Consider the following 16,033-nt stretch of genomic DNA (forward strand, 5'->3'; position numbering starts at 1 on the left):
GTGTTGTAAATGGAGATTCACTAGTGTAGGTTACATTATAAAGACTGGGGAGTACAGCAATGCCAATGAAGACATGGTAGGTACACAGAGACCCTGGTAGCATCCCAGTTCTTGACAGTGGGTACTTCAGCAGTCTCAATTTAGTGCAGAAAGTATGTAAAATTTCTAGGGAGTTCTCTATTAGAAAGCTACAGAGGCCGGAGCTGAAATCAGTGAAAATGGAAGTTATCGTAGCTACAGCAACAACTACTAAAGGGATAGACACCTTCACCAGAAAGATGTATGAGGGAGGAGGGGCACAAGGAAAGTAAAGCATGGAGAGAAAGCTAAATGAAGGGCCATTTGAGGGGTAGTATGGCGACCTAGTGCAGTAGAAGCTTCTAAATTATAGACATATAGGATGGAGCTGTAAATGAAATTGCCAAACAAAGGAGGAGACAGAGCCCAAACTGGCCATCTCTTGTCATCAAATGAAACTTCCAGGCAGAGGAGTGGGTTACATGTAACTTATCTGATGGAGAAAGGGGTTCCATTGGAGTCTCACGCAAACCACAGTGTTGCAAAGGCTTTTTGTTGCTCCTAGAACAAATAGTACTAGAATGTGCACATTCATTCATTTATCAACTAATTGATTGACTAATTAAGTAATTGAGTAATTTTGCTAGGTTGTTTGTTCCATAGGTTTTCAGTATGTAGTTTAGGCTGACCTTAACCTCAATTCTCAAGCCTTAGCATTCCAAATGCTAGTATTAAAGATGTATACCAGCTCCAGGGTTTTCTCTGTGGTTTCTTTATTGCTTCTAGAACCCCTGCTCAGAGGTACCTTATGGCAGCTCAGCATCCAAGTGGGTTTCCCTAGTAAGGGGAACAGGGATTGTCTCTGACATGAACTCATTGGCTAGCTCTTTGACTTCCCTGCCCCCTCCCCCCGAGGGAGGAGCAGCCTTGCTAAGCTGCAAAGGAGGACATTAACAGCCAGTCCTAAAGAGACCTGATAAGCTAGGGACAGATGGAAAGGGAGGAGGACCTCCCCTATCAGTGGAGAGGGGCAGGGAGGAGATGAGAGAGGGAGGGTAGGATTGGGAGGGAATGAAGGAGAGGGCTACAGCTGGGATATGAAGTAAATAAACTGTAGTTAACATAAATAAATAAAAATTTAATTAAAAAAAGATGTACACCCAGCAAGCTTGGGTAAGGAAATAAAAAATCTTAAGTTAACTTTGGTAACAGTCTGAGGAAACGATGTAAATTTAAGCAGCCTTCCCTTTAGGAACCCTGTACTTACAGGGTATTTATCTCTCAGTTTCTGAGCCACTTTTTTTTTTCCAAAATATGGTTGTTTCTCCATTCTTGTAATTTTTTTATTTTAAAAATCTAATTTTATTTACTTGAAAATTTACTCAGTCATTCATGCTTGTTAAATTATTATATATGTCTCCTCTTTTTGTCTCTCTTGGAGGATTCCTATCATTTTATTTCAATATGCATTAATGTAGTCCTGCTTAGTTTTTAGCTTTGTCGGATTCATCTATTTCTTGCTTTAATTAATTATCCGTTACATCCTTAAGTAACATTTGAAAAATTAATAGAATTTCTTCTGTGTGTGAGAAGGGATGTAAAGAGAAAATGAAAGAGTTTACGTCTACCTACCTTGTACTTGGCAGAACTGATAAAGTTTTCATTGTTTTAACACACTAGAATTATGCATATTATCACATAAATATTAAGGCTCAAGATTAGATAATGTGACATCATTGCAACAGTATTAATATGACAGTATGGAAATACATACTTGAGAGCCTTGCTCATTCTCCTGGGATACTTGACCCCCTGTACAATTTGCAACAAAAATCCAAACCACTTGGTTCTTTTCTTTGTGCAGTTCAACTTCTAGAATGTGTCATTGTAAATATACAATAACATTCTTGTTCTAGACAGAAGAGAGTTCCCATCCTCCTGGGATGGTCCTAACCTAGCATGACTATGGTATAATAAGAATGGAAAATAAGATCATAACCCTCCCTGGTGTCCCCCTGGAAGTTCAGGAATTGCTACCTATTCAGAAGCCTTCTGTACAAGTGAGATTTCTTAGACTCAGAAATTCTAATTTGATTTGAGCTAAAAGTTTCCTCACCCAAGAGCTCCACTTTTGGGTTAGAACACAATGTTTCCTTAAAGCCTACTTTTAACATATCTAATAAGTAAATGTTCAAACTATAGGGTGTTTTGTAGCAGAAACATCAACTGATGAAATTCAACACATTTTCCTTTGCTTATTTTTCTTCATTTTTACTTATACCCCTCCTTTCTTTCTCCCACATTTCCTTCCTTCCTTTCTTCTTCATAGAAAGTTGAAAATGGGTATTTTTATGTGGCTGATGCTTTCTTCCTAATATTGTTTAACATGCTCATTACACCCTGCATTTGATTAAAATGAAAGCTGAACCTCTGACTTTACTGAATTGCACTTAGATGCTTTGACAAGAAGGCTACAGAATATTCAATACTTTGTGCGTTCTCTCACCAAGAAGCAGTGTCTCTCTAGAGGCACCAGTGAATAAACACTTCTGTTTCCAAAATGAGTAAAGCCGATAGCAGACTCAATTATTCATTTTAAAGTTGCATTTTTCCCTTTACGACTCTCTGTAGAGCTGGTCTTGATGACATTATTCAATTCCGCATCAGTTCTTCATCTAGCTGTTGCTCAAATTCTCAGAAGATTCTTTCTCGAATCAGCTGCTTCAGCTGCAGGCACTGATTTCATACGAAAATTTCTCCCTCATTTCATGTTTAACTAGGTAAACAGCAAAGCTTCCACTGAGAGCAATACATCTTAGAGAAAGCTTGACTCAGGACACAGTCCTTTAAATGATGCCATTATCTCTTTTGCCTACTTGTGTTGTGGGATGGGTTTCATTTAATATTTAAATGCATCTCAGTCATGACAGAATGGGTCTTTTCTGTCGATTAAGACTTGCTAAGTCTGTATTTTAAGGAGGATCTCATTGACATTTGTAAGACACTAAGTGACTCCAGCAATAAGCTGAAATGTAAGTCAATTAATCACAGTCCTGTCAAGTTCAATTCTTGGCAGCTTGTTTATCACAGCACAGTATAAAGGAATAAAGTAGAAAAGAGTGTGGAAGAATCGGCCTGGAAACTGAAGGGATTATTGCTTTTCTTTTTTGGTTCTAATTCCTTAAGATTAGATTCAAACCAGATTTCAATTGTATTACAGAGAGATGAGAAATATCTTTAAAAGCATTAGAGAGTAGCTTATTTAGAAGCAATATTTGCTGTTGAATGCATTCCCAAATGCTTTTATGTGCAGAATAAACATTTCAGGCTGGAACTCTTATTTAAACCTTATCTTTGCCTTGCAGCTGTGCACGGAAAGAAAGAAGAAAAAGCCAAGACAGTGGAGCAAGGTAAAAAAAAAAGTGAAGCAGGTTGACATTATCTTCTTTAGAAAGAAAACAACATGAGGAGGAAAACACTGGATTCAGACAGGCAGAAGACAATAACCTTTAAATCTCTTGCTCCATAGCAATGTCCTTGCATGTTTTTGTGGACAGGGAGGAAGTGAAGCAACGATCTGGCCTTGTTCTTCTTTTGTTTATAAAGCTTTGGGTATGAATTCAGAACAGGGAATCTGTGAGACTGCTTTATTACATCAGCAGAGATGCTGACATGGACTGCTATTGAGAGGATGAGCTAGGGAACTGGTAGACATCTTTTTTTTTTTTTCTTTTTTTCACTTGGTCTTTTGGTTTCCCTACCACCTCACAGATCATAGTTCAAAGAATAAACATGATTCAATCCTATTTATGATAAATAAATTTATAGTGCTTTAGAAAGAATGTGTTATGTTAAGATATTGAGGACAATGACAGCAAAAAATTATTATAGTTTATGTAATGATTTTGCTTGTTGATTTACCCAAAAGGCCTGAAAATTTAATGTTATACATCATAAAGTCATGAAATACATACATATATATATATATATATATATATACACATACATATATAGCTTTATCACCAAATCGCTCTAGAATATGATTTAAGTATGCTCTTTAACACCGTCTTAAGACATTGAAAGTGATATTGTGATATAAATCACAAACACAGGATTGTATTTTAGCTTATTCATTTATGCAGCTTTCATGATTTAAATTTCTTAGTTGAAATGAAGATAATTCCCAATCTGCTTCTTTGACAAGATATTATGTAGCCCAAATAATAATATTTGTGAAGTATGCAACAAATTATAAATTATTTTATAGCATATATACTTAATTTTTTGTTGAAACACTTTTGATAACTTACCAAAGCACATGTTAATCCACTGTTCTTCATAATTCTCTGTCCTCTAGTCATAACAATTACTTATCAGAACTTGCCTTGTTTTTGCTTAATTTTGGAACTCAGGATTGATCTTAGGGCCTCAAGCATGCCAGGCAAGCATTGCACAATCGAGCAGTATCCCTACCTACGAGGATGCTTTGAAAGCTCCACAGCAAGTTAAAGGTAGACTGACTAATAATGGAGAGCAGGGCAGTAGGGACAGCGGTGCCAAAGATGACTGATAGGAACACTGACTGTCTATCTCTGAAAGTGCCACTTTCATTAACGCAATGACCTTTCCTCAAATGGGCAATGGCTCATTAGGATGGGAACATACTGTTTCAGATGACTTTTTTACTAAAATTTTATTAAAATTGCATTTTATCTTATGAAAACTCAGGTTTGTGGGCTTATATAAAAACAAAATGCAATTTTATATTACAAAATATTGTTGCTAGGGTAATTGCAAAACATATCAGTTTTCAAGGCGTGGCTGTGTCCTCTCATATATTAAAATATAAACATGGAAGAGAATGATATATTTAAACACATTGCCTTTGTGGTGATATACTTACGACAAGTAGCTGATGGGAAAAATAGGTATATTAAGACATGAGCAAAGCAGAAAGTTCGCATGTAAAAATCTTGGCTTTGCTTCATATGTTTCATGATAGAATTCTAACATTTATTTCAAAGAAGATGTTTTAGAACTCTGTTGTCTTTTCTCTCTTATGTAGTTTTAGTTAACTTCAAAAACATCCAGTATAGAAAATGAATTCGTAATACACTGTAGAACAATTAAATATTGTCATAGATGCCTTTTCATTCATTTAAGTTTTAGCTTGTGAATACCTATAAGGAAAAAAAATCATGATTTGTATAATTTTTATTCAATTTCAATGTGCTGTGTGGTCTGAATCTATTTGTGCACGTTGACCTCCTTGGGGTGAAGGAGCACCCCAAGTACTAATGAACGCATGAACTCAGTGGACAATACATTTTTGGCAAAGTTGGAACTAACTTCCAGTGAGCCTAATTTAAAAAAAAAAAAAAAAAGACTCATCACATGCATGAAGGAGACTAGAAGGCCCAAGCTCTAAGAACTCAAAAAAAAGATGCTACTTCATTTTATTTAGGACGGATAATGTTATTTTTATTCTTCTCATACAGATCTTATGTTGGCCAGATTATAGGTTTGAGGACTAAGGTTTTGTATATCCTTACATTTAATAGCCACTTAATTAGGAACACACACACACACACACACACACACACACACACACACACACACATACACATACACACTTACTACATGTTTTCTACACCTGATATGGCTATGTTTAGAATAACAAGTGTGTCAAAGATAAAAATGTCACGTGTGTGTTGCCACGCACAGAGACAACACTATAATTCAATTCATTCACTGTGTCTTGAGACAGTGTTTAATAGTTGGTTGATGTAATGCTCGTTATGGAGAACTGCTCATTTGTTGATAATTAATTGACTTTAGATGTGGTTTTTTTTTTGTTGTTGTTGTTGTTGCTTTTTGCTGTTCTTTTTCAAAATAGACCTGCAGTCTTAAATCCCACTTCTTTCAGTCTTTCTTCTTCAAAAGGAACTGATTGAAGCATTTTGCTTAGTACTAGTTGGGAGAGATAAAACAGCCATTCTAAATCATTGTGAGGTACAGGAAAAGACCAATTAAGACAACTTTTTAGGCCTCAGTGGTAAGCCTGGAGTAATTTACTCTGCAACAGGGAAAATAGCTACAAGTTAGTCATTTGCAAATTGTTTTTTATTTCTGTCACTCACTCTGGTCCATGACATTATTGAATATCTTCTTTATAATTTGTTCTAAGAGCCTATCACTGTGGCCTAGCAACAGTGTGTGCTCAATAAATATTGGTTGGTTGATTGCAAACACAGAAAAAAATGTCAAGAAAGGAATATTAGCAGACCTAGATTTCAATACTGTGACCCAGATCCAAAGCATTGTGAAACTAAAATAATATTATATAAATCAAAGTTCAAACACTGAAGGTAGGCAATTATTTAAGAAGTTGAAAATTGAAACCTTTCCTGTTTCAATTTAAAAGTAGAAATAATAGAAGAAAAATCATTTTAATTCATCCACTCAATCAGCTCTCATATGCAGTTGGTTCTTTCTCTTAAGAAGTCCTGCAAAATAAACAAAGCTGGACACTTATTTGGAAATTGTTAAGTTTATTGCTTGCAAGCATGTCAATGTGAATTTCTCAACGTGGCAAAATGATAGAGAAAGCTAAATAATTGTTTAATTAGGCCAAGTCATGTGCCAAGTTCAGTAAAATGTGCCTTATCTTCTCTCTTAAAACATTTTATAAAATTAGAGAACTAAAAATGCTAATACTTCTTTCAAATGACAAAGATCTGATAAACGAAGTTGTCAGATGGAGTATGTCTTACGTGAGAATAAATGTGTGTATGTGTTTTTTGGTTCTTTTTTTTTTTTTTTTGGAAGGCTTGTCTAGAAAGCCTCTCATTTTTAAATTATAAGACTGCAATAAAATCATATCATGTAATCTTAAATGCTATAGACAGTACAATACCTCAAAGTTAGTTTAAAGGGGCGAACACAGAATTATTAAGTAGTGTTCATCCTCCTAGAAAATAAATATGACTTCGCAACCCAGTTAATCTAAAACTTGATTAATAATTTTTTACAAACAGAGTCTGATTTCCAATTAATTAACAACATGGATTTGAGTAAACTTACTCAATTTATGAAGGTTAAAATTACAGAGTATAGATTAAACTCTATCAAAGTTAACTTTCTCTAATAAGGAATCCAGCTTTAGATGTAGAAATGTTTCAACACTCACGAGCAGTCTAATTTATATGAACCTGAAGGATTTCTGTCTTTCTTTGGATTGGATGTAAAATCAATGTTACCCACATAATTGTAAAAGCCTTGAAATTTGTCAGAACAGCAGGTGGAAAAAAGTATGTGAGCCGTAACTTTATCTATTTCAGTAGACACTTTGGTCTTCGTGCGTGCACATCATTTTGAACCTGTCACATATATTTATTAAAGATTTTTCATGTAGTTGTGTTATTAAAGATATCTGAGAGAAATGGTTTTCTTGAGACAACCCTACTTATTTGAATATTGTGTTTCTATTTCCTGGTATATCAGTTATTTTTTTTTAAGGAAACAATTTAACCTTTAAAAACTCAATGGAGTAAAACTAAAGACCTAGTTGACCTAGTTGTATTTAATGGTTTGTGTGATGTGTGATTATAAAATAACCAATTTGCACATGTTGAGTCTTGTTGTTGACCCTCAATAAATTTTAAATGATAACAATATGATTGATTCCTGTGAATTTCCAACCTTTGCAGACAGTTTGTACTTTAGTTGTTTGATATTTATTGAGCACCCACAACAGGCCAGGTGTTGCAGACGGGGTGTGAGAGGCACTGGGTTGACTCAGGAAAGAAGTTGTTCTACAAACGGCACCAGGCAATACATGTAATGAACACAACATGCTTCTTTTAGACATATTTTACATATCAGCAGTGCATCATTTCCCCTGCTATCTAGACATTTTACTTCTTATCCTTATTTAATACTTTTACAATTATATGACCTATAGGAAATTCTTTTCCAGTTATTTCTTTCTTACTTTTTCTCATTTCCACTTCATTATACTTTTAATAAACAATCAGATCTAAATTCCACATGTCACAGCAGCACACATCAACCAAGGAAGTTTGTATTTTTATTCTTGTTTCTCACACAGGTCTGTCATGCAGCATTTGATGCATGTCATTCAAGTTTTTGTTGGTATCGTTGGCATTCAACACTGAGGACAATTTTGCCCAGGAAATGGGCCAACTGAGACAATGATGGTTAGGTTTGGAGATGATGATGTTGACGATGATAATTATGATGTTGATGATGACGATGTTGGTGATATGCCATTACATCGATGCCGTTTCTTTCTTTTAAATCATAAAGATATGAACATACATATCAGATTTTTTCCTAGAGCATCTGTCATGCCCTACCTCTGTTATGCACCTGTGTGTCATCCAGGATCCCCAGTAACACAAAGGTCAGAGGAGATGGAAGGTAAATGGGCTAACTAAGCACATTGGTTATCAGGACAGGAACCATAACTACGTCCAAAACATTGCTTCTACATTGCCTCCATTTTGTACCTTCTGTGAGTCACTAGTACAGTTTCTTGACAAAATTTCAGTGTTTCCTAAAAGTAACACTTTGTATTAATTGTGTTTGTTCCATTTGAACTTCAACTTTATGTGAAAACAAAAGAATACAAATGAACCATTTCTTATTGCACGGTCAAATCTAATTATAAATATGACGGAAAATTTAATGTGACCTCTAAATTTTGTTGGTTTTTTTTGTTTTTTCTTTTGTTTTTCAAGACAGAGTAGCTGTGCTACACCATTGCTTGGTTTCACACAGGATTTCTTAAGATTAAGAAACAACTGCAAATATATGAGAGTTCATGGATCCCGACTGTGACCACTTATTTTAATGACAAAGTATTCTATATTTTCTTTGATAATATTTGATAATATAATTCAAAGAAACTTTTAATTAGTGCAAAAAGTTGAATAATTTTGATCATTTTCTACACCCTAACATCAGGTCATCAAAAGGAAAGTTATCTCAAAAATACTGTTTTTTCATCAAATAGCATTTTGATCACCATCAGAAGTATTTGCCATGTAGAATCAACATTAAGTATTTAACATAGATAACTGAGGATAAAAAGTTTCCGATCCTGATGGAACCCTTAACTATGCATGTTATTTGACTTTATAAAGTGGATTGTATGGAAGGCTGAAGAAACACATTGTAGTCATTACTGCTCAGCAAAGCATTTATGATCTCAAAAGTAGTATTGAACTGCTCCTTATCTTTTCTTTTTTTTTTTATTAAAATCTATTTCTTTTATACCAATAAACTGAACACATATATTGGTTATATCCTTTGAACAGAAAATATTATATAATTCTCATTTGGAAAACAAACATCCTATATCTAAATCATTCACATTTTCCATAATTGCTGAAGACTAGGCTGCCTTCTGGATGCAAGACAAGTCTCTGAAAAATACAAGCAGCAAATTCAGATTTATACTCCAAAATAAAAATAGTTAAAACATTGTAGGGCCAGCAAAATGACTCAGTGGATAAAGATGCTTGCTATAAAAGGCTAAAGATTTGAGTTTTAATCCACTTCCAAAAGTTGGCTTACATGTATGAACCATGGCACATGCACACTAAACAGAGATACACAGAAACAAACACACACATGACAATATTTAAAATGACATAAAAATGAATAAAATTCTAGAGATAATCTGAATAAAATGCTAATATCTAAAACATTTCCACATATTTAGCTTACAATTAAATTCTAAAAGATATCAACAAAAATATACCAGAAATAAACCCACACACTTATGGACACCTTATTTTTGACAAAGATGCCAAAACCATACAACGGAAAAAAGATAGCATCTTCAACAAATGGTGCTGGTCTCACTCATGTCTACATGTAGGAATAATGCAAATAAATTCATACTTATCACCCTGTACAAAACTAAAGTCCAAGTGGATCAAAGACCTCCACATAAAACCAGACACATTAAATCAGTTAGAAGAAAAAGTGGGGAAGAGCCTTGAACTCATTGGCACAGGAGACAACTTCCTGTTGTCTGACAAATTCTGTTCCTGAACAGAACACCAACAGAACAAGTTCTAAGATCAACAATCAATAAATGGGACTTCATGGAAATGAAAAGCTTCTGTAAAGCAAAGGACACTGTCATCAAAATAAAATGACAGCCTACAGATTGGGAAAAGATCTAGATATTGAATACATTAGATTAAATTCCTGTAATCATGAACTTAAACTTGAAGTTCAGTCATAATGACTTAATAATCAGTTCTTCAGTTCATGCCACATTTTTTTATCAAAACTTTATGTTAATGTCATGAACAAAAAGAAAAAACTGAAAAACTCTACCAGGCTATTCCTACAGCTGACAAACACTTTCAGCAAAGTAGCTGGCTATAAAATCAGCATACAAATATCAGTAGCTCTCCTATATACAAATGACAAATGAACTAAGAAAAAAAAATCATGGAAACAACATCTTTCACAATAGCCTCAAATAATATAAAATATCTTTGGGTAAAACTCAAAACAGAGAAGTGAAAGGCTTTTATTATTAAAAAAAACTTCAAGTCTTTTGGGAAAGAAATTGAAAAATATATCAGGAGATGGAAAGATCTCTAATGCTCATGGATTGGCAAGATCAACATAATCTACATGCACATCCTATCAATAGCAATCTACGGATTTAATGTGATTCCCATCAAAATTCCAAAAACAGTTCTTCATGGACCTTAAGAGGAAAAATTTCAGCTTCAAATGGAAAAAAACAAAGCAAAACAAAACAAAACCCCAGGATAGCTAATACAACCTTGAATAATAAAAGAACTATAGAAGGCATCACCAACTCTGACTTCAAGTTGCACAACAAAACAGAGTGGTAGAAACAATATTGGCACAAAACCAGACACATTGATCAATGGAATTGAATGGAAGACTTAGATATAAATCCACCCACTTATGGATACCTGATATTTCATAAAGAAGCCAGAAATATACACTAGAAAAAAAAAAAGACAGTATATTCACAAATGTGGCTGGTCAAATGAATATAAATAGATCCACACTTACCATTCTGCCCAAAAGTGAACTCCAAATAGATAAAAGACATAAAACTAGATAAATTGAACCTGATAGAAGAGAAAGTGGGGAATAGCTTTGAACTCACTAACACAAGAAAACACTTTCTGAGCAGCACGCTGTCATCATAGGAACTAAAATCATCAGTTAACAAATGGAACCTCATGAAACTGAGAAGCTTCCACATTGCAAAGGACCATCATTTGAACATAGCAGCAGCCTAAAAAAAAAAAAAAAATGGGAAAGTATTTTCACGAACTACACATCTAATAGAAAGCTAATATCCAAAATAGAGACAGCACACAAGCTATATTTAAAGAAAACAAATAACCCCATTTAAAATGTGGCAAAGGCCTAAACAAAATTATCAGTAGAGGAAACTCAAATGGACAAGAAACAATTTTTAAAAAATTCAAGGTGCTTAGCCTCAGGGAAAGGCAAATCAAAACCACTTTGAGATTTCATCTTACCCTAAACAGAATGGTTAAAAATAAAAAAATAAAAAAACAATGACAGATCATGCTGGCCAGGACGTGGAGTAAGAGGAACACTCATTGATTGCTGGTGAGAGGGCAAAACCGTAAGAACACTATGGAAACAGTCTGGAGGTCCCTCAGGAAGAGGGAAAAGATTTACCTCAAGATATACAATGACATGTTTCACCCTACCATAGACACACTTGCTCAGCCATGCTCACTGCTGCTCTATTCAAACTATCAAGAATTTCGAAAAAAACCTAGATGGCTCTCAACAGAAGAATGACAAAAAAAAAAAAAAAATGTGGTGTATTTACATGATTATTACTAACCTGTTAAAAATGTCATCATGAAATTTGCAGACAAATAGATGGAACTAGAGAAAAACTATCCTGAGTGCAGTATTCTACACTCAGAAAAAATATGGTATGGATTTGCTTATATAAGAACTTTCTGAACAGAACTCCAACAGCACAGGCTCTAAGAGCAACAATCAATAAATGGGACCTCATGAAATTGAAAAGCTTCTGTAAAGCAAAGGACATTGTCATCAAAACAAAACGACTGCCTACAGATTGGGAAAGAATCTTCACCAACCCTTTATCTGAAAGAGGGCTAATATCCAGTATATATAAAAAACTAACGAAGCTGAAAAGCAGCAAACCAAGCAATCCAATTAAAAAATAGGGAACAGAGCTAAACAGAGAATTCTCTGTAGAGGAATATTGAATGGCAGAGAAACACTTAAAGAAATGTTTAACGTCATTAGCCATTAGGGAAATGCAAATCAAAACGACCCTGAGATTTCACCTTATACCCATCAGAATGGCGAAGATTAAAAACTCAAGTGACAACACATGCTGGAGAGGTTGTGGAGAAAGGGAAACCCTCCTCCACTGCTCGTGGAAATGTAAACTTGTACAACCACTCTGGAAAGCAATCTGGTGCTTTCTCAGACAACTAAGAATAGCGCTTCCTCAAGACCCGGCCATATCACTCCTAGGCATATATCCAAAAGAGGCTCAAGTACACAACAAGGACATTTGCTCAACCATGTTTGTAGCAGCTTTATTTGTAATATCCAGAAGCTGGAAACAGCGCAGATGCCCCTCAACTGAATAATGGATACAGAAATTGTGGTATATCTACACAATGGAATATTACTCAGCAATGAAAAATAAGGAAATCATGAAATTGGCAGGTAAATGATGGGATCTGGAAAGGATCATCCTGAGTGAGCTGTTCCAGAAGCAGAAAGACATACACAGTATATACTCACTCATATAGACATATAACACAGGATAAACCTAGTAAAATCTGTACATCTAAAGAAACTAATCAAGAGAGAGGACACTGACTAAAATGCTCAATCCCCATCCTGAAAAGCAAAGAGGATGGACATCAGAAGAAGAAAACAGGAAACAACCTAGGAACCTGCCACAGAGGGCCTCTGAAAGGCTCTGCCCTGCGGACTATCAAAACAGATGCTGAGAGTTATGGCTAACTGTTGGGCAGAGTGCAGGGAACATTATGTAAGATGTGGGAAATAGTACAAGCTGGAGAGGACAGGAACCCCAAAGGAGAGCAACAGAACCAGAAAATTTGAATACAGGGAACTTCCCAAAGACTCATACTCCAACCAAGGACTATTCATGGAGATAACCTAGAATCCCTGCACAGATGTAGCCCATGGCAGTTCAGTGCCCAAGTGGGTTATATAGTAATGGGAAGAGGGACTGCCTCTGACATAATCTGATTGGCCTGCTCTTTGATCACCTCCCCCTGAGGGGGGAACAGCCTTACCAGGCCACAGAAGATGACAATGCAGCCACTCTTGATGTGATCTGATAGACTAAGATCAGAAGGAAGGAGAAGAGGACCTCCCTTATCAGTGGACTTGGGGAGGGACATGCATAAAGAAGGGGGAGGGAGGATGGGATCGAGAGGGAGGGGCTTATGAGGGGATACAAAGTGAATAAAGTGTAATTAATAAAAAATAAATAAAGAATATTAGCCTTAAAGTCCATGATAACCAAGTTACAATTCGTAGACCAACAGAGGGTAGCTATAAAATAGAGACTAGAGAGAATGGACATATCTCTTTGGGAAGGAAAAATAGAATAGATAGCTATAGATAGTTGGGTGATGGAATGAGTAGATCAAGTGGGAAGAAGAATCAAATGGAGAAGAGGAGGAATAATGAGATCTGGGTAGGAATATAGGGTGAAATAGATAAAATTAAAGGCCATTTGAAGGCCTAATATAGTAGAAAATTCCTAAAATACATGCACGTATTAAGACAATATAAATGAAATCACCAAATAATGGGGGGGGGGAAGCGATTCTCAACTTGTCATTTCTTGTCACCAAATGAAGATTCCGGTACTAGAATTGAGTTACATTTAATTAAGTTCTTGCCAAAGGGGTCTCATGCGAATCTCCAAAGTACCCATAGTGTTGTCAAGGGTATAGGTTGTTCTTCAAGAACTGACAGCAATGGCCCACTGTTAAAGCCAACATCCACACAACTCTTTGGACATGGAGGTGTTGAGCTGATGGCAACATAAAGTCTTCACTCCTATTTTCCATTGTCCTTGGTACCAGACAATATTCTCTATGCTCTCAAAAAAAGAAATGTAAACACCAAGCCAGCCACACGTTCTTTTTCTACCATGGTATAGTACCTAACAGGACATGCTGGGACAATGTTGGCACAGAGTTTGTGGGGGTAACCAAACAATAATTAATTTGACTTGGGGCCCACTCTACGATGGAACTCATTACTGACACTGCTTGGATGACCAAGATCCTGGGACTCTATATATCCCAGGGGCCTAGAGTAAAGGCAAATAATGCTGGTCTTAAAGCTGTGTATCTATAGTGATAAAATGATCCTAGTAATAGTCTGCTATACCGATGGATCAGTTCCTTATCCGGCTATGACCAGGGAAGTTTCCTCCTGCAGCAGAGGGGAACAAATACAGAGATCCACAGGTAGACATTAATGCAGAATGTGAGAGACCTTGGAACTCTCAGCCCTAAATGGGATGTCTCCATCAAATCCCTCCCCACAGAGCTCAGGGAAACCCCCTGAAGAGGAGGCAAGAGAGTTTAAGAGCCAGATGGAGTGGAGGACACCAAGAAAACAAACCCCTCTAAATCAGTGTGAGCAATGTTTATTTGAATATTCAGTCTCATAGATACTGAGACAGCATGTACAGATAATGCACAGGGCCTGCATGGGTCCTCATCAGGTCCTCTCCACATAGACTATGATTTCCAGTTTAGCATTTTATTGGATTCCTGAGTGCTAATGAATGGGTCTCTGATTTTTGTGTGTTCAGTTGGTTTGTCTGTCTACCTTTTTTTAATGAAGTGTTGACTTTTATTACTGTAAAAAGCTGCATATTTATTTCGCTTTCTGACTATGCTTCAGCTTTCAACCGTTTCACAATGATTTTCTGCTCCTCAGTAAGGAAAACCTGCTTGATCCTGTCACACACACACACACACACACACACTTGTTACACATGGAAACACCATAAGCCCTGCTGACGTGCTTCTTTGTTTTAGACAATCTCATAAGGACTTTAAGCCTCATAGCATGAACCCCTAAAGTCTGCCTGGGCACACACAGCATGTGGATTTAAGTTGTTTCCCAACTTTCTCATTATAAAGGTAAACAATTCTGTAGCCAGAGGTTTGAGACAGCCTAGTTTTATTAAAGGTTCTATTGTAGGAGAGCCTATTATTGTGTGTCAAATGCTGGACCATTCTGAGTCCTTGATCAGAAGAGAAAAAGGCAAATCTATTTCCATAAAAAGAAAACAAGAGAAGAAGGACATTATGAGAAAATGTATCTCTTAATTTTTATTATAAAGGCAGATGAGAAGTAAAAATAAATAATGCATATATTTAATTAGAAACAGTGTAGAACATTAAAAAGTTATATGAGCCGAAGCACTGTGAAGCAGTGTGTTTGATTTTTGATTTTTAGATGATTTCTTACCCTTGTAGTTGGCTTGTACAACATCAATTTGATATATTTTATCTTATTTTTTATTTTGTTATATTTTTAAAAAGTGAATGAGTGAGGGAATGAATGAATAAACAGATGAGTGGATGGATGGATGGATGGATGGATGGATGGATGGATGGATAAATGGATGAAAGAAAACCTAGACACTAAGGTAAAGCCTAACAACTGAACCATCGCTTATACCTGCTGGGAGAGTTCTTCACAATAGGGATATAAGGTGATCCCTGGTGTATTAGCTACTCCGGTACAGGCCTCATGTTAAGGATCATCATATAAGGTACTTCACAGTTTTGGGGTGGACTTTCACTTAGTTATAGTTCATTGTTATTTTGTTTGTTTGTGTGTGTGGGGTGTGGTTTTATTTTATTCTTTTGGAGCTTTTGGAATCTTTGTTCTA

General features: G+C 35.8%; 1 protein-coding gene and 1 pseudogene across 1 annotated transcript in view; one reads left to right on the forward strand and one right to left on the reverse strand.

The window, feature by feature from the left end:
- Positions 1-16,033, forward strand: part of Trdn (triadin) — a 350,576-nt gene that overhangs the window by 255,933 nt on the left and 78,610 nt on the right. The window contains exon 19 of the mRNA XM_055599238.1: positions 3,384-3,428. Within this exon, the coding sequence (XP_055455213.1) occupies positions 3,384-3,428 (45 nt within the window). The remainder of the gene's footprint in view (positions 1-3,383; positions 3,429-16,033) is intronic.
- LOC129670661 (60S ribosomal protein L34-like) lies at positions 11,265-15,371 on the reverse strand (annotated as a pseudogene).

The sequence above is a fragment of the Psammomys obesus genome, unplaced genomic scaffold (genome assembly GCF_907164565.1).
Source record: "Psammomys obesus unplaced genomic scaffold, mPsaObe1.curated_primary_1811, whole genome shotgun sequence".
Classification (NCBI taxonomy): Eukaryota; Metazoa; Chordata; class Mammalia; order Rodentia; family Muridae; genus Psammomys; species Psammomys obesus.